The sequence below is a fragment of the Cheilinus undulatus genome, linkage group 4, assembly GCF_018320785.1.
Source record: "Cheilinus undulatus linkage group 4, ASM1832078v1, whole genome shotgun sequence".
NCBI classification, from domain to species: Eukaryota; Metazoa; Chordata; class Actinopteri; order Labriformes; family Labridae; genus Cheilinus; species Cheilinus undulatus.
In genome coordinates, this window is record NC_054868.1 from 44490720 (window position 1) to 44508932 (window position 18213).

At 40.1% G+C, this 18213-nt stretch overlaps 1 protein-coding gene across 2 annotated transcripts in view; it reads left to right on the forward strand.

Moving 5' to 3' along the window:
* The first annotated feature begins 1290 nt into the window (after positions 1-1290).
* The window catches only part of sdk1a (sidekick cell adhesion molecule 1a), a 399871-nt gene continuing 382948 nt past the window's right edge, over positions 1291-18213 (forward strand). Inside the window, exons 1-2 of one of the 2 annotated variants that reach the window (XM_041785552.1) lie at positions 1291-1362; positions 2358-2755. In XM_041785552.1, coding sequence (XP_041641486.1) covers positions 2581-2755 — 175 coding nt within the window. In that variant the 5' untranslated portion in view covers positions 1291-1362; positions 2358-2580. Of the gene's footprint in view, positions 2756-18213 lie in introns of both variants that reach the window. The other variant, XM_041785551.1, reaches the window with a different exon arrangement.

Below are 18213 nucleotides of genomic sequence, written 5' to 3' on the forward strand. Positions count from 1 at the left end.
ATGTGCTTGGCTGACAAGATATATAATAATTAACAGTTGAACAGGTATAACAAAGGGATTGCTAAGTGTAGTTGGCATGTTTCATCTCAGCTGAAAGAGATTTGAAAGCTTTTACTATTAAGTTTACAGGAGGTCTTAAAGCGAGTCTTTTTTATTTAGATTGAAAAGAAGACTTAAAATAGTTGCACAAATCTGTGTAAAAAAAAGCTGGTGATGTTATGTTGCATGATTCACACAATAGACACCTGCTTCCTCAAGTTTCTCCACTCTTTTTCTATTATAATCCCTATTTACGGATTTCAATCTATTTTTTGGGTAGCAGTTTTGGATGAGAAGATGGGATTTTGGTGATTTAATTGGAAATCCAGAGCGACCTCTGTGGCTTGGCACGGCACACTGAACAGCAGGACCCTTTCATGGAAAGTCCGTGCGGCAGCATGGCTTATTCACTGGAAACAGAAAGTTGAAAGCCAATTGCCAAATGAGCCTTGATGGAAAGATAAATGGATGAGCTAAGGTGAAGGGGCTTAAGGAGAATGTGCTGGGGACAGCTTGACGGTGGAGGGAGACTATTTGGCCACTAGGGATGGAAAGTCTGCCTTTGAGGATTTATTGAAGCAATAAAAGATAAGGTCACTGTGTTGTAGGCTTTAATATTAATGTGCCATTTGATGACCATTACTGTGGAAGAAACTAGGTTATCACTTGTTCTTAGATATTGCTCCTCTAGGCAGTTATTTTGTGATAAAGCAAGCGGTTGTGGGTGTAGCTGGACCACCAGTGGTACTTCAGAGAGCTCCTCTCTAGTAAAATAATATACTGTCAACTCTCTTTGAAGTGAGCAAGGTGAAAAATCCCCAGGCTATGTTTTTCACATTTAAGCCCTGCCATTCTAACTTTCTCCCTTTTACTTTCCCACATAAATTCTCTGTGAAGTGAACTGAATAATCAAACTAATACCATGAAGTCCTGTAGCACTATAAATGTTTGACTTGACGGCTGTTTTAAGGGGAAAAATTAATTTACTACTTCTATACACTTTATGGGAGTTTTGGGGGCGCCGTCCACCACGCTCTCAGTGTTGGAAGTAGTTCCCGCCCCCTGGTTCGGAACATCCTATAGGAACGGCGGGAGCACTCAGCTCGACCAATCAGCGGCTACGGATGATAGTGAATGGAAGTTTAGTTTTTGAGTTTGGGATAGATCGAAAGGGAGAATGAAATGAGAGAGTGAGCCTTAAATAGGAATATTAGCGGGAAAAGTCAGGCAGGAGTCGTTCATATTGACATTCTCTTGTTATAGTCGACCGAAGAGGCGGTGGGAACTTGAAGAGGACAAGACAAGAACCCTCTTCCCCCCGAAGTGAGTTACGAACAGAGTGGCAGGTGTTCATTTGAGGGAGACGCATCGACTGGGTCAAGCCTCAACAGGGCGCCGAGACGGATGGACATAAACGGCTAAAACGACGCTAGCTGTGAGGTGAAAGTCCTGCAAGTGTGTACAGAACAGGGTAAAAGGCGTTAAAGTGACTGTTTCTTTTCCCATGAGGACTAATACCGAAGAAGCGTTGAAGACTTGACTAAAATAAGGGGAAAAGCTCCATTGTCGCATTAGCAGCGGTGAGAGTAACGTCTGTAACGGCTGGCTCGTGCTCACTTTCTGGCTCGTGCTTATTCCTCTTTACCGAGGTGTGTACAAATAAAATAGGGAGCTGTTATAACTGAGAAACTTTTTATTCGTTTATGTTTTTCTCTAACCTGTTGTGTCATTTGTCCGCGTAACCCGAGAAGTGGAGCACTACGGCAAGTAAGCCTCTCCGGTATCCGAGGAGAGAGTCCCTTCTCCGGGAGAGTTGTGGAGCGGGGGGTTAGCCGCTAATGAGGGTATCAAACCTCAGTTATAACACTGCTGGACACGTTTCTCCATCAGCACTCCTGGAACTGACTCCGTCCAGTTTGTTTGCAAAGCCAGAGGTATTTTGAGACTCAATTACTGGATTGGTTTTTCAGAGCATGGATCCCCGGATGGATAATTTAAGTGATCTATTGCTTTTCTGTTAATTTGAGCACTGTTTAGACAGGCAAATGATCTGCGGGACAAATCCCCGGTGAAGACATCAAAACAAGCGCGGATTTGAGGTCGATAGCAGAGAGTAAGCCGATAAGTCTAAAACACACTCAAATGTATTAATTCCTTGCTCGGATCAATCCAAATGAAAATGAGGTATCGCAGGACGCAGAAACACACGGACTCCGCCACAGCAGAGGGAGATTACGGTGCCGTTACTCCGTGAGGGCAAAGGCTCTCCTTAGGCGAGGCAACACTCACCCACCACCCTCTTTTCCTCCTTTCTCCAGCTGCCTGCTGAGTTTTGGACACCAGAGCTGGGGAGTTAGAGCAGGGAGACTGTCTGCAGGGACAGCAGAGGACTCCTGGAACTGGGATTTCTACTTTACCACGGCACTGTGCCTTTCTCTCCACTTGCACTTCTTTTAATTCGTGCGCAGGGCAGGGAGAGAGAGAGTTGCAGCAGAGGAGAGCACAAGCGGACCTGGGCACTGTTGGTTAACCTCCTCCTGCATGATGAAACAGGGAAATTGCTGTTCTGAGGGCTTCTCGGACCATACGGTGGGACTTACACAGGACAACCAGCGGAAGATGATGGTGACAGGGTCGACCCTGAGTGGGATCCAGTGTCCACCTCTTTTTCTCCTGCTTCTTCTTGCCAGCAGCTGCCACATGTTGCACGGCCAAGGTAAGAGATTTACTCCCAGGAGACCTAGGTTCACATGTCAGAAAATGCACAGAAGAATAATTGTAGCCTGCACAAACTCATCAATATCTAACATATTTAGAGGGTAAAATGTGTGAGTGTAGGTGTGAAGTCTGAAATGGCAGAGTCATTTGTCACTGGCACCATGGTGAACAGGGGAAAGTGAAATGATGACTCCAACTGGAAAAGGGGTGTGATTTATTGGAGCAAGTAGCACTTGGCTTGTTATTTTGGATGTCTCTGTCTCCTTACTGTAGGGGAATGAAGAGGTGGGTTTGTTAGATTGGTAAACAGCAATGTTCTTTTGGTAAATTATGGGAGACTGATTGCTGGGGGGGGATTGGGTGGGAAATACCTACCACTAGGGCTGGGCAGTATGTCAGGTTTTTATGTTATATTGATATATCTTAAAAAAAAGAAGAAAAAAAAAAAAAATATATATATATATATAAACAGTATTTTTTGAATGTTGTTAAGTGATAAATTGATGAATCGATAAATCAAAATTGATACCTCAGACACCCAGTATTGGCTAATTTAATGCTTTTAATGATCAGAAAATGCAGTCAGACTCACTGTCATTGTCTAAATTGCCCAAATTAAAAATAAAAAATTAGCCAAAATGGCAAGAAGCAAGGATGGTTCTTGTTCCTCACAAGTGCCACTCGCATTTTCAGTTAATGCCAACATATATGTGCAATTCAGACAGTTCCAGGGATGGCTGATATTATGAGGAGAATGTCCATATCCGCTAATAGTAGCAAAATAACAAAAAAAAAAAGATATCGTAGATGCCCAGTATAGGGCAGCTTCTTGTTTTTATTATCAAAAACTGCAGGCAAACTCCTGCACACAGTATAAATTGCACAAATAACTTAGCATCATTTGTAATAGAGGGTTGAACTGTTGAGGAGCAAGAGTTTTCCAGGCTTCTTTTATAAATGTTGCTAACTTATTTGCGCAACAGTGCCTCCACCCTTTCTCCCTCTTTTTCAGTCAAAAATATGAAAGAAGAATCAAGTTTCTGTACCTTTTGATACCACTGTATATAAAACTTATGCAGATTTCACCATTATATCCTGGTATGTAATAGTATAGAAATCTCTGAAGAGCTCAGTACACAGATTTGTTGCCAAGTGTGCCTGGAGTTTTTGATGATTAAAAACATTAAGTTGCTTCTCAGGATTGGTTAGGATGCTGTGGTTTAAAACAAGTTTAAATATTGGGGTTGTTTTTCCTAGAATATATGTAAAATTATAATATCATCTTCTATAATAATCCTAGCCTTGTGACAACCATTTATTTCTTCACAAGAAAAAATGAAATATAAACTATGTATCACTATTCAGCTAAAAGTATCAATATAAGATTTTTTGTCCATATTGCCCAGCCCTAAGGGAGACCATTTGTTAGAGGGGGGATTAGGTGGGAATACCTACTGCTGTGCATTTATAACATTACACTTATTGTTATGATGATTGTTGGATTAAGGTATTGGGGATATGCATGGGGAGGGGTTGTTACAGTTTCCAAGCATTGATAATCCCCCTCTTAGTCAATGACCTGCTTAACTACATCTCCTGCTTTGGCACAAATGCACAAACACATGCAGCTGCATCAAGTGTATTAATTTCATTTGGCTCCCATTAGTGCACTGTTGTTGGCCCTGTTGCTCGAGGTGGTTCTCAGATTAATGTGCGACTCGTGGCTGCAGAGGGTTAACTGTGTAGAATAATTGTTGAATCCTGGGAAGAAGGCAAATGATGAGATATTGATTCTTGACCAGGGTTGTTTGTGGAAATTGTGCGTTGCCATGTTACATATATTTAGAGAATATTTTTTATATATGTAGTTATACAGAGAGCAATGAAGAGAAAATGTGGATAACGTGTGTGTGCTTGTGCCTTTATATGTGTGCATGCACCTCATGGGATCGTGTCAGAGAGGCAAAACAAAAGCTCAGAAAAGGTCAGGCGGGTGTCTGCTCTCAGTTTTCTGTGGGTCACAGATGGCGTGGTGGGCAGAGTGTGCGGCTGAGACTCAGGGGTTCGTGTGGAGGAGGGGGTCTTAGGAATGTCTCTGCCTATATGTGTTTGTGTCAGAGGTGGGGGTGGGCTATTTGCGAACACATGGAGAATGTCTGCGTGCCCTTTGAGTGAAGAGAAAGTGTGAAAAGAGGGAGCACAGGTAGGAAGAGGAGGGAGTTGGTGAAGACAAGACAAAGGTGGTGTGAGAGGGGAGTGGCACTGAAAGGGTGAGATTTAAGAAAAAATTGGAATAGGAAGGGAGGGCGGGGGGGATTGCGACGCAGCATGCTTGTCACTCAAAAGCATGCCTGCAGTTCAATCGATGACGACGGTATGACAACACCTCTGTGTGTGTCAAAAGTTGCTGTCTTCTGCCTTCTTCTCCGGCCATCACATTCTCTCTCCTTACTAGGTGTTGAGATAGAGGGATGGTGAGGCTGCAGAGTCAGCTCATTCCGTCCTCCCCTAATGTCAAGGTCTCAACATAGGCACCCGAGTTTCCACGCCACCCCTCTTTCCCCACACTCTCATGCACCAGCCTCCCAGCTGTCTTAACTGAAGGGGAGGGGGTACCCTGCTACTGGATAACTGGCAGGGCTTGTGTTTGGATTAGTGTGTGGGCAGGGTGTAGGAGGTGAATTGGAAATTAGTGAAACAGATATGGGATATGGGCTTGTGGTGAAAGTGATGAGGGGGCGAGGTGGGGTTATTGATTTGATAATGTGTGCCAAGCGGCCAATCGAAGGCTGTAGATTCTCTAGGTTCTGACCCCACTATCCACAGCATCTATTTGGATGTTTTATTTTAGTAGAAAAAGGATGAAATTCATGAGCAAATGTTGATCCCCCTGATCTCTCCCTGACTCATTCCTTCTCCTCCCCTCCCTTCCATCCTCTCCTCCCTCTTTTTCGTCTTCTCCCTGCTTTCTCTCAGTCAATCGATGCCCCCACCCGTCCTCATAAATGCAAGGTTTTATATGAGCCAACTCTCGTCTCTGGGAGCACATTTAAATAAGCTCATCGATCTTTCATTTTAGAGTTTAAGTGACGGCAGCATTTTACTGTCTCGCTCTCTCTCTCTCTCTCTCTCTCTTTCTCTCTCTGTCTTCTCCTCCTTCTCCTTCCCTTCTCTCTTTCTCCACCTTTCATCTGCGCACCCCCCCCCCCCCCCCCCTTCTGCATTCATAACTTATCCATCAACCTCCCTCACCCCCTCTAGTGCCTCCTTGTCACTGAGTGGGTTCTGCTCCACAGTTGTTTGACTTAGTAGCTTTTTCAGCGATAATACAGAGAGAGCCTCGATCTGAACTTTAAGAACAAGGGCCCCATTTAGTGTGTCTCACATTGTGGATCATACTGTTTATTAGTGGTGTTGAAAATAATCTTTGCCACGATACATTGTGATGTGGACATGGGCGAATCTGCATCGATGCAGAAGCAGAGCATGATTGATGCTGATGGACTCTGCTTGTATATTTTCGTCCTGCAGCTGGACTTACTGTAAATACTCAAATAATAACTTAAACCTAGTGACTTATCTAATAAGCACACTGGTAGTTCTTTATTTGGTTTGCTAAACACATAATTAGTATTGTTATCTTTATTAAAGTTGCAGTTTTTGCATCAGTTGTCCACATAAGGCTCTCTGAGGGTGCAGTTTCCCCCCTTGAGAATCTTCACGGATCTGTTTCCTGCATGTATTTTTGGTCAATCAAGACACCGTATATCAGTATCAAGCTCAGTGGGCTCCAGAAATATGAGCTAAAATTTCTCAATTGCCCCCTTGTGGCTGGCTGCAGTATAGGTGATAGGGACTGATGTCACTGTTAAAGGCTAACAGTTCCATTAGTTTTTGAAGGAAATAATATTTTGACAAGAGAATGATAATTAGACAGAAGTGTTACTTTTATACCAGTTTATTTTAATGTCTGGCCTCCAAGGCACCAGTCAAGAAAAAGCTGACCCTTGTAAAAATGGACTAGATAACTCCTGTCTTAGACCTTTCAAGATGCACAGCTCTACCGTATATCAGTGATGAAGGGTCCAAAATGTCTCTCTATCCCTAATATTACAGTGAAATTAAAAGCTGAACAACTCATCCTAATTTTCTGAATGTGGCATTGTATTATTTCCATTTAAGTGCGTTTTGTAAGATCTTTATATGGGTTTCAATTTTCTTACTTGGATCATTTTGATGTTAAAAAATGTCATTCAAACTCAATTGAGCAACACACATAAAGCACAGAACACTATGTTTATAAAGCCTAGAGAATAATTTGCCCTAGTTTCTGATCATAATGAAAATGGCTCATAAGTAGGCAAGGTAATTTAAACAAATACTGCTGGTTGCCGTTATTGCTAACCTTGCCCAAAGGTAATTGCGGTAAAATTAGGCTTGAGCATCTCTGCTTTTTAAACAATTGAACTTCCTCCTGGTCTAAAAGCATTTTGCAGATCATTATTATAATAGGCTCCTTCTTAAATTTAGTTTCTTGCCATAATGTTAAAGATAGTTTCAGATTAAACCTCAGCCAGACTTATCAGTGCATTTCTGTTCTGACCTCCTAAGTGCATTCATCAGTTTGATTAGATTTAGTGTGCCAAGTTTTTGGCCAAGATAAGCCAGATCCTGATTGGAAAGATGCTGTAGGAAATTTAGGCCACTAATAGGACTTAATTACAGGGGGCTGGGAAAGTCTAAGTGTGGTGGTAGATTGCAAATTGAAAAAGAACAGAATGCAGTTTTACTCTTGTTCACAAATCCACTTTTACACAGCCATACAAAACCCTTTAACCAGTGTCCAACAGCTGAGGACGATGTGGACATTTGTTTAACTATGCTGTAATGAGGAGGACAATTGAGAAGGTTTGTCTAACTGTGTAGCACCCTACATATTACATAACAATGCCATGACATTTACATGTCTTTGACACTGAATCTAATACCTAATATTTACTTTTTATCACTTTAGACTTGTCTCCCCTGTTGCTTACTGTTAAAGGAAAAATAGAACTTTTAATGGGGTTTGAAACTATTGTACTACTGTATTGCAGTCACTGTTTGAGCATGTATTCTCAAGGTTTTTATATATCTTTTTTACAGTTTGTGAACAGTTTACATTTTCTGCTTTGCTCACAGACACAAATTTATCTCACTTTCAAGCAGTTTAAAATTTTAGAGTCCTTGGAACTGTTTTTACTCTGATGGGTTATGAAGACGCACATGTGCTTCTTTATATGAAGAGATGCAAACTGCTTATTATCAGCCAATTATTGCAAAAATAAGTGACAAGGAGATCAGTGTCAAAGCACGTAGCCACAGACCTGATACCCTCTGGTTAATACTCTGATGTCTGCAGCTAAGAGAAGTATTGTATGCATTGTAGTATATTAATTACCTCCACCAAAGGAGGTTGTGTGATAGGCTGGGTTTGTTAGTTAGTTAGTTAGTTTGTTTGTCAGTTAGTTAGTTAGTTAGTTAGTTAGTTAGTTAGTTAGTTAGTTAGTTAGTTAGTTTGTTAGCAACATAACTCAAAAAGTTATGGATGGATTTTGATGATATTTTCATGAAATGTCAGAAATGGCATAAGGAAGAACTGATTAGATTTTGGGAGTGATGCAAATCCCCGTCTGGATCCAGGAATTTTTTAAAGGATTTTTTACTATTGGGAGATAGGGTTGAGCTGCCTTCGCGGAGGTCTGTGCGAGTGCTTTTCTAGTTATTTAAATGAACTGTCAGCCATAAAGTATTGAGCACATGAGCATTGATAATTAGATCAGCAATTGCTGCAATCTTGCACTGAAATTCAGTGCTCGTTTAACTATCTCGGAAGTAAAACATCAATTCATACACAACTTTAGTGGATAAACCAGTTGCATTGGGGAACTCTCTCTCATGATACTTCATCAAAGCATCTCAGCACATATGTGACCCAGCTCTGACACAGGTGGGAGGAGGCAGGGCTCTTTGGTCAATGTGGGTATGCTCAGCTCTGGTAAACAAAATAAATATCATAAGGCTTTTTAGTTTGTTTAATAAAGGGACAATATATAAAGCTGCTTAATAGGAAAGACACCCTTAAATGACTTCTGTTGTGATTTGTGACTATATAGAAAATACAATTAAATAAAATCAACTCTACCTTCAAGGGGTGTGGGGGATGCTGTTGGGGGGCCGGGCGCCTCCCCTAATATAATGGTAGGGGAAACACTGAACTAGCAGGATGAAAGCTAACTACCTGACAAAACAATGTGACATGATATTATTATGATGTTAAAGGTCAGCTCAGTACATAAAATGTCTATGTGATGTTTTCAGTAGCTTCAGTTGAAAGATGTTTTTTGTTATTAAATTATTGCGTCAGTTACGTAAAACCTGAGACTTATGATCTGTTACAAAGAAGACTTTTTCCTATTTTAGCCTTTTGATTAGACTTGGACACTCAAAACTGCATAATTTGTTTTTTTTTTCCACTTAGACTGAAGAAAAATTACCCAAACAATGAACACATTTGACTAAAGGCAAATATAGATATGGTTTTGTTTGAAAAATGTCAGATATTTCACACCTCTTGTATTTTGCGCCGTCTCTCTCTCTCTCCGATGGCAGCATCCTTGGGTTGAAATACAAATGCATGTGTGTGTTTCATCTTCAAAACTTTGGCTTCATTGAACCTAAAAATAATCGACATTGTTTTTTTTTTTTGTTTTTTTTTACAACCTTACTGCTCTGCTAAACAAAGTAACTCAGGCATGTGGTTGTCTGAATAATAACTTTAATCCTCCGTTTTTTCAGGATATGCTGTTGGAGGTCCCAGTATACTACAAAACTAGGTAGAATGACAAACTGCTAAAATGCAGCTTTATCAGTATAAACTATTACCCTCATCAGTGTCAGCCAGTCTAACTCAGTGGTGATCAGTGATTGGTATTGGTAGCAAAAAACCTTAATCAGTCTCTAATAAGAGGACCAACAACATGAGGGACATTGTGAATTCTTTGTGTGCCTGTTTGTGACAGACGTCAGCTTAGGCAGGTCTAAGAGGAAGTGAGGTCCCTGGTCGGCTCCCTTATTTCCTGTCTGTCAGGAGAATCAAATCACCACACCTCCACAGCCAGCTGACACTCTGTAGTGTGTGTGCAAACATTTGTGTGTTTGACTGGGACACTGTTAGTGTGTGTTAGTGGGGCTCTGCCTGTCTCAGTGTGCAGACCTGGTAACAGATTTGAGTCTGACAGGACTGCAGACTACATACAGAATGTGTTGCCAGCAGGTGTGTGTTTGTGTCTATGTGTGTGTCAGATTGATGCTAACCCGCTCTCAGCTCTAAGTGTTTTCTTCGCGCAGCAGTAGAAATGTCAGCTATAGAGAAGCAGCCAGAGCCCCCTAATGCAAAATAATCACCAGAGTGTGTGTGTGACAGGGAGAAATGGAGTTTATGTGTGGAAAAGAGTGCAGCAGGTGCATCTATCCTATCCCATCAGTTTTTTACATGCACACATATAAAACTTGTAGTCGTTGCTTGTATGACTTTGACTGTAAATTGTGTTGCTGAGGTCATGAAGCGGTCAGCTGTTTCCTTCTCCAGAAATGTTACTCCCATTGTGGTCAGTTCCACATAAAAAATTAATACAGCTTAAACTTTGTGTGTGAGAGAGAGGCATGTTGAGACATTTCTGCCTAGTCAGAATGGCAAGATGTAGTTTAGGAGGAGTTTCATTTCAAAAGCTTTTTTCAGAGCTTTGAAATATAAGCCAAGCAGGTTTCGCTCAGGTCTCCTGATTCCTCCCTTCACATGCTTTTTTTTAAACATCAGCTCCATCTCCTTTTTGTTTTCTTCCTCTTTCTTTTGTCTTCGTCTCACTACAAGGAACAGAAGCATCCATTGCTGCGGGCCACACAAGTTGAACAGCCGCCGTTTAGGCCTCTGTATTTATTATGTAAGATAGGGGAGGAAGTTTTTATTGATCTGCTGTTTGTTCATGTGTAAGGAATGAGGAGGTGGGATGAGGAGAGGGATGCACAAAAGCTTATCTTGTGCTTTTCAAGAAGATTCTTCGGTGAGAGATCCAAGTTAAGCTGAACACTTGCAAAACATGAACTCTATTGATTGACTGAACTGCAAAACATCACAAGGCAAAAAGACAGACTGACAGACAGATATGGAGACTGGCAGGCAATAGAAAGGCTGCCATCACGAACAGCAGTTTAAAACTTTTGTTTGTTAACTGAAGTGTGAATAAATGTTGTCAGTTTAGGTACTAATATTAAGTATTGGTTGTGACAGAATCTCCTGGCAGGGTGTAATTATTATTCTCTTCTGTGTTGAACATGGATGGCTGTCAGTTATGGAAATGTGTGTGTATTTATGACATGTTTGGCTGTTATAGTAAAGCAAATCTGTCAAAGCTACACAAAACACAATTTAAAACATTTGATGAGATTTGAGAGACAACTGAACACATTTAAAACATTTAGAATGATTTTAACTCAGGGTTTGTCCGTGTCCTTTTTAATGGCAATAATTTCAGTGCAGAAATGCCAAATAGTCTTTAAAGATGAAATAAACCTCTGAGTATAGGATGACATGCATCTACCCTACTTCTTTAGAACATCATGGAAAGTGCTGGGAGGGTGTTTCAGATATGACTATTAGCTAGATGTATCATGAGCTACCTCGATCTGATATGATGACATACAATTAGGGGTGTAAAGGTACGTTTATTTGTACCGTACCAATTCAGTACAGGCCTCTCGGTACGGTACAGACGTGTACTGAATGGATACATGTGGAATGAAGCTCACATACAGACACAAAACCAGAGAGCAACTCACTGTCACACTGTCCTGGCGACCACACAACCAAAGCAAACAACAGCAACAGCCTGAATATTCCCAGATAAAAGTGACCTGTTTAGGAGTACTTTGTTGCCCAGTAAAATACCACGGTGGACAAAGACAACAACAGTAGCGCTAACATTATTTAGCAGCTGTGTCGCTGACAGCACGTCGTCCAGCGGACCAATCAAAGCATTTTAAAAAGCACCACTCAAACAAGAACATCACTGTAATGAGGAGGAACAACAAAGTCTCACCAGCCAGTTGGCTGGGAAATTTTAGTGTTTAAAGAATTGATATAAATATGTAAATTTATCAATTAAAATAACCTAGTAATTCAAAAATGCATTTATCAATTGATATTTTTAATCATTGAAAAACTTTTGGAAGGAGGTTGCTGCAGTATTAATAATTTAAATTTAATTATTCTGCCTATTTATTGTAATACAATTTCATTTAAAAAAATTAAAAATTAAATTTTATCTATTCGCATCAATTACCGTAGTGAAAATGTACCGAACCGTGACTTCAAAACCGAGGTACGTACTGAACCAAAATTTTTCTAGACTGTTAGACCCTACGTACAATCATGTAGATAACACAATTTTGTATTTTATCAACCTTGTTTGAAGTAAAACATGGTTTATATATGATCTTGTTCCACAGAACTACAATCCTAGAGTGTCACAGTGATGTCTCTGATTGGAAAATCCCACGTGAAAATTGCATGTTCTGTCTGTTTCCATGCTACTAGTGAATTTAGTTTTTTTATTTCCACAAAAGATAGTTTAAATGGAAAAATGAAGATATATAGTCATGTAGAGGACACAAGCAAGTATATTATAAACTTTGTTTTAAGAAAGACACGGTTTATTCACAATTTCAGCCAACAGCACTACATTACCCACAATCTTAGAGTGTCACAGCAAAGTCACTGAGTTGCAAATCCTGGCTCTTTGCTGCTTCAAGGAAAGTTAACGGTCATGGGAACTGTTTGCGATTAGTTCTGCTGTGACAACGGGTGACACACCTTACATTACATCACAGAGCACCAGATCGGCTAGTAGATTAAAAAATTAAGTTGCAGTTGACAGTTTTAACCTGCAGTGGTGAGTTGCAATACACATACACACTAAATGTTGACTTTAAATCCGTTGTACTTAATTGTTAAGATTTGGACCCAAACTGATCAACAGTTCCACTAAATTATAGGTCTTCCAAAGTTAGTACACCTTGTCATGCGTTATCACTTTTGTTTTTACTTATAAAATTACCTTTTAATTGAAGTAATAAGCCATTGAAACCTCTGATAGTGTATGAGTGTATGAAAACCTTGCAATATACTCTCTAGCTCAATCCCCACCTCCCTCAACGGCCCTTACAAAGACAGGTTTTACTGCATTGCTTGTTCAGCTAATATGTATTTTATATCATTTTTGGCCACTCATATATTAGATATTATATTTCTGCAGATATCAGGCAGGGGGCGCGAAACATCCTTTACTTGTTGCTAGTCAATCACAGGGCTGACTGAGGGAGAAAATTATACACAGTCACATTCACAGCTTCAGGCAATTTTGCTTGAGTCACCATCTAACCTGACTTGCACGTGTTTGGACTGTGGAAGGAAGCCCAGAACAAAGGCAAAGACAGAACATGCAAAACTCCTGATTTGAGTAAGGTAATCCAATTCATGGTAATTTGATATTCTAATGCTATGTAAACAAAGGCAAAGCCTTGATAAAAAAAATCCTTTATTCTTAAATTGTTTGTTTTACTGATGTCCATTTGTATTGTCTCAGTATGTTTGTATATGTGGATTCTCTGATGTTTTTATTGTCAAGTTGATTTTATCTCTATGTACAGCACTTTGCCTGAAAGCGCTTTATAAATAAATTTATTATTATTATGATGATTATTTATTGTTTTGATGTATAGTTTCTATTTGTCTACAGTACAGGTAAAACATCTTATAAAACCATTAGTAAGGGTTAATAGGTTAGGATAAGAGAAAATATATGTTTATTTTAAAATGGCCTTTAAAAAAACCATTGACACACAGATTTCTGTTGGTTGGGTTATTTTTTTAGTTAAACCACTGCTTAGATCTCTCCTTCTAAGATAACCCATATGAGATGAATAAAAATATTCCCAGTATTTGATATTTCTTTTAAACAAACTGCAGCCAAAGGAGGATGGAGCCAACACCCACTGTGACACTTACATCATATATAGTACACTTAATTAGGCTTAATGGCATGAAGAACTTTGAACCCAGAGGGTAAAAACTAGAGCAAACTTGTATATAGCCTCTTAAAAATACCAAAACACAGCCACATGAGGATTAATTCCCCATCAAAGCAATTACTACATGTGGAAAAATATTTGTGATGTAACTGTGCCCCAAATACTCCAGGTTGTTTACTGTACAGTGTGCTCTGTGAAATATAAAAGAAGATCCTGTGGCTTATTTTTCACATGTATTTCTCAAAGAACGAACCCAAAATACAAATGTACTGCTAATCCTTTTCCAAGCCGCCCTCTTACCTCTCTTTTGGCCAAGGCTTGACCTCTTAGAGGATAGCAGATGTTACAAAGAAACAATTTAGTTGAGCCATCAACTGAAATATGTTTACATGCTCTTAGATATGGTACATACTTGAAAAAAACCTTCAAGTATGCTTGAGAGAGCAATTACTAGAGTATTAAATGAAATGAATGAAGGATACCCAGGGTCATTTGCAAAAATGAATAGATTTTATCTGGATACAGGCCTTTTGTTGTCCTGCTTCAACACACTGTATGTAAATTCTAATGCCGGGGGCTTCAATTAAAATCAGTATCAAAGTATGACAAGAGGAGAAGTGCTGCTTAGCTCAGCCTATCTCTGATGTTTATATTTAATTTTGAATTGAGGACCGTGTTCAGTGGAAATGCCACACCTTAAGGTGTATTTACTAAGCAGAAAACTAACGTTTTGGTTTCATTAATGAATTTCCCGTAAATAGGGAGAAAAACCTAAACAATAGTGCCCTTCCTGGTTAATCTTGTAAGATATTGTGGTTGCTTACAACATCCAGGTCTCTACTAGATCTGGAAAAGTCTATTTGGCCAAAGTGTTACAGGGTTTGGAAGTTTATGGAGGTCAGAGTTACGGCGAGTACTTGGCACATTGAACTCTCAACAGATGGCAGGGAATAATTGTGGCATATCACAAGTCAGCAGCTTCAAGTAGCATTTTACTCTTCCTTATGTAGCAGTCCTCCTGTAACATCCAGTGTTTCCATGACAGAGAAAAACAAGCCATGTCTGTTACAGTGGCATGACAAGACATCTTATTACAGTAATGAAAATAAGAAATCTCTTTGGCTTTGGAAACAGAAATAATTGAGGTAATGGAAGAACTCAACAAGAAAAAATATATTATCCAGCATTAGTCTTTTATTAATAAATGTGGACATTTCAGTGAAAAGATTCTACATTGTACCTTTCAGGCTTACTATGTAAGCGAAGCTAGGATTGTACAATCTTGCCTGGTATAATTTCACTTTTTTTCTTTGGTTACAGCCTCATTTTAAGTCTGTTTTTGCTCAAAAGATATTCTGACAAACCCCTGAAAATGGCACAAAGTGTAGTCTCTCTGCATAAATTGCCTCACAGAAGTCTTTTTATTTTCTTCCCTCTTCTGAAACAGTAAAATCAAGTAAAGGACAACTGCAACAGAAAACTTGTGCAGTGGTTTAAATGAGGTGAACTGGTGGGATGGAGTAGGTACTGTGAGCGTTACTTTTCACTATTTTAAAGAAATGAACGTTCTGAAATGGCCTCTGACCTGGTGGGAAGGAAATCTAACAACATCTTTAAATAAAGCTGAACTGTTGTACTCATCATCAGTCATTCTTGTACATTATTGTTCTTTCATTATGCAGATACAGTGAAGCAGATTTCATATTATGCATTCCTAGCATTTGCTAAGTACCTCAATTTTCAATCAGTATCTATTCAGCAGGCTTCTGCCTGTAATTGTTTAGGTATGGACATTTTTCTAGACAAAGCTTTTAAATATACACATTCATATTGTGTGTGAGCAGTGCATTTTGATTTTACATCTTATACCATGTAGTTGTAATACAGATAAATACATGCATGTAATGTGCTGTGGTGTTTTGACTTTTGGTGTTAATAATGTCATTTTTTCCCGACATTATACCCTGTGTGATACACTGTAGGAAAAGAATATTTTCTTAGTTCAGAATCAATATAAAATTACACTGAAATGACAAAATCACTGGTTTTAAGTGCCTGTGACTCACATAGGAACAGATTTTTCTATTTACAGGAACAACTGTTGGAAATAAACTTGCAGGTGGTAGAAGATACATCAGAGACATCCTCACTCACTTTCTCTTTTCTAACACCAGGGGAAGGCCTTAAAAACCCCAGTCCTGTGCTGCCAGTTAGTTAGTGGCAGCAATAGATAAGTTAAGGCTCAAGAGCAGTTTCTTAGCAAGGTTAAGAAAGTGACTCTTTCCTGCCTAGAATATCCCAGTATTTGGAATCGAACTGGCAACCATCCACTGAACACTACCTCAGGCTGTCTTGCTTTTGTTTCCTTTACCCTCTCTCACTTTTCTTCTTTGTTCTCAGTGTAGCTGTAGCCAATTTTACTGTGACATTTGCAGGGCATGGAGTAAAGACTGCTCAGATTTTAGAAAGTCAAATGTGCCCCTTCCCCAACCCTGTGCTCCCGGTAGAAATGTACCTATCTAAGGCTCCTAATTTGTTTGTTTTTGATTGTGGTTTGGTCGTCAAACTATTTGAATGCTCTCTTTGCATAGTGATTCTCAGTCATGGAGTATTACAGAGGTCAGGCTGGGTTGAGCTGAGTGTACATCTTTGTGTGTGTATCAGAGCAGCATGATTTACTTGTTCAGTGCAAGGGCTTTACCCTGCTCCAGGTGTGTGTTCTCATCTCGCTGCGTTTGATCTGCCACAGGTGTTTGGGAGGATGTGTGTCTGTGTATGCGTACGCTGATTTATGCTATAGGCTTAAAGCATAAAAGGACCCTTTTTGATCTCATCCAGGAAAAGGCAGGAAGTACTCTACTGTATGTGTGTGAGTCTGGCCAGAGGTTTTTACCTTAGTCCTTTGATCCACACTAGAAGTGGGCATATCTGTCTGTGAAGCTGGCCAGCAGGATATAGACTTGGCCTGTGGTACAGATGTGTGTGTTCACTTGTGGATGTGTGTGAGCTTATAGGACTCAAGTGCATGGCCTGAATCAAAAAGGTGAGGGCTTTCGTTCGAACGTTATGCATATGCGTGCATCAGTGCGTTTGCCGCACACAGCTAAATCCCTGCTGATTTGCATGTTGGGATTAGCCTCATCAATGAGTTGATGTCTCTATTCTGCTCATTTTCCAGACTGATTCACTTTTCCTGCCTTTGCAGGGCTTGTTATCTGAAATAGTTTTAGAGACATAATGACTTATTTGAATTGTTAAGAGGGTTTGACTTCAAAATTCAGAGAAATAATGAGCAGGCTCTGAGCACAGCACAAATCTATTGTCTTCCCATTTGCTTTGAAGAACTCGGATGTGATTATCACTTTCTGTGTTTCAGTTTTAACTCCGGCAGTAAATGATCAGATTGACTACCTGTAAGGAACCGGAGGTGTGCATAGCATAACATTTCTGTCATTAAAAAAAAAAAAATGTAATGGTATTTGACAATGGGCGGCAGGGCGGCGCAGTGGTTAGCACTGTGCCCTCACAGCAAGAAGGTTGCTGGTTTGCTTCCCGAACAGGGCCTTTCTGTGCGGAGTTTGCATGTTCTCCCTGTGCACGCGTGGGTTCTCTCCAGGTACTCCGGCTTCCTCCCACCACCAAAAACATGTTCATTAGGTTAATTGATCACTCTAAATTGGCCGTAGGTGTGAATGTGAGCATGCCTGATTGTCTGTCTCTATATGTCAGCCCTGCGATTGACTGGCAACCAGTTCAGGGTGTACCCCGCCTCTTGCCCAATGACAGCTGGGATAGGCTCCAGCCCACCCCCAACCCCCCGAATGGAATAAGGGGTATAGAAAATGGATGGATGGATGGGTATTTGACAATACCAGATATACCAATTGGACATATTGTGATTGAATCTGAATTTTGAATAATTGCTAAGTATTACACTGCATTGTAGAATAACTTGGGGCATCCTTAAAACAGTATACAGACTTTACATTGATTTAATTCTGCCATTGCTTTAAGTTGTTGCAGCTGTAGTTTTACACATGCACACCCCAGTGCGTTAATTCCATTTCTGGAGCTCCATGCAGGGATAAGAGGCTTTCAACAAAAATGAAGCACCGTATTAGAGCTGGCAGAGCTCTGACACTGTGCACACCATCAAATGAATGACCTCACTCTTACATCCAGTAAACATGAGCACCAATCACATTCCATCAAGACAATTAGGAAATCTTGACTAGCTCTCTGTCAGATCAGCATCGTTAATGCATATTGAGAAGGATTGTTGAGCTGCCTTCCTGTAAATCCCCCCCCCCCCTTCATGGTGCCATTTTT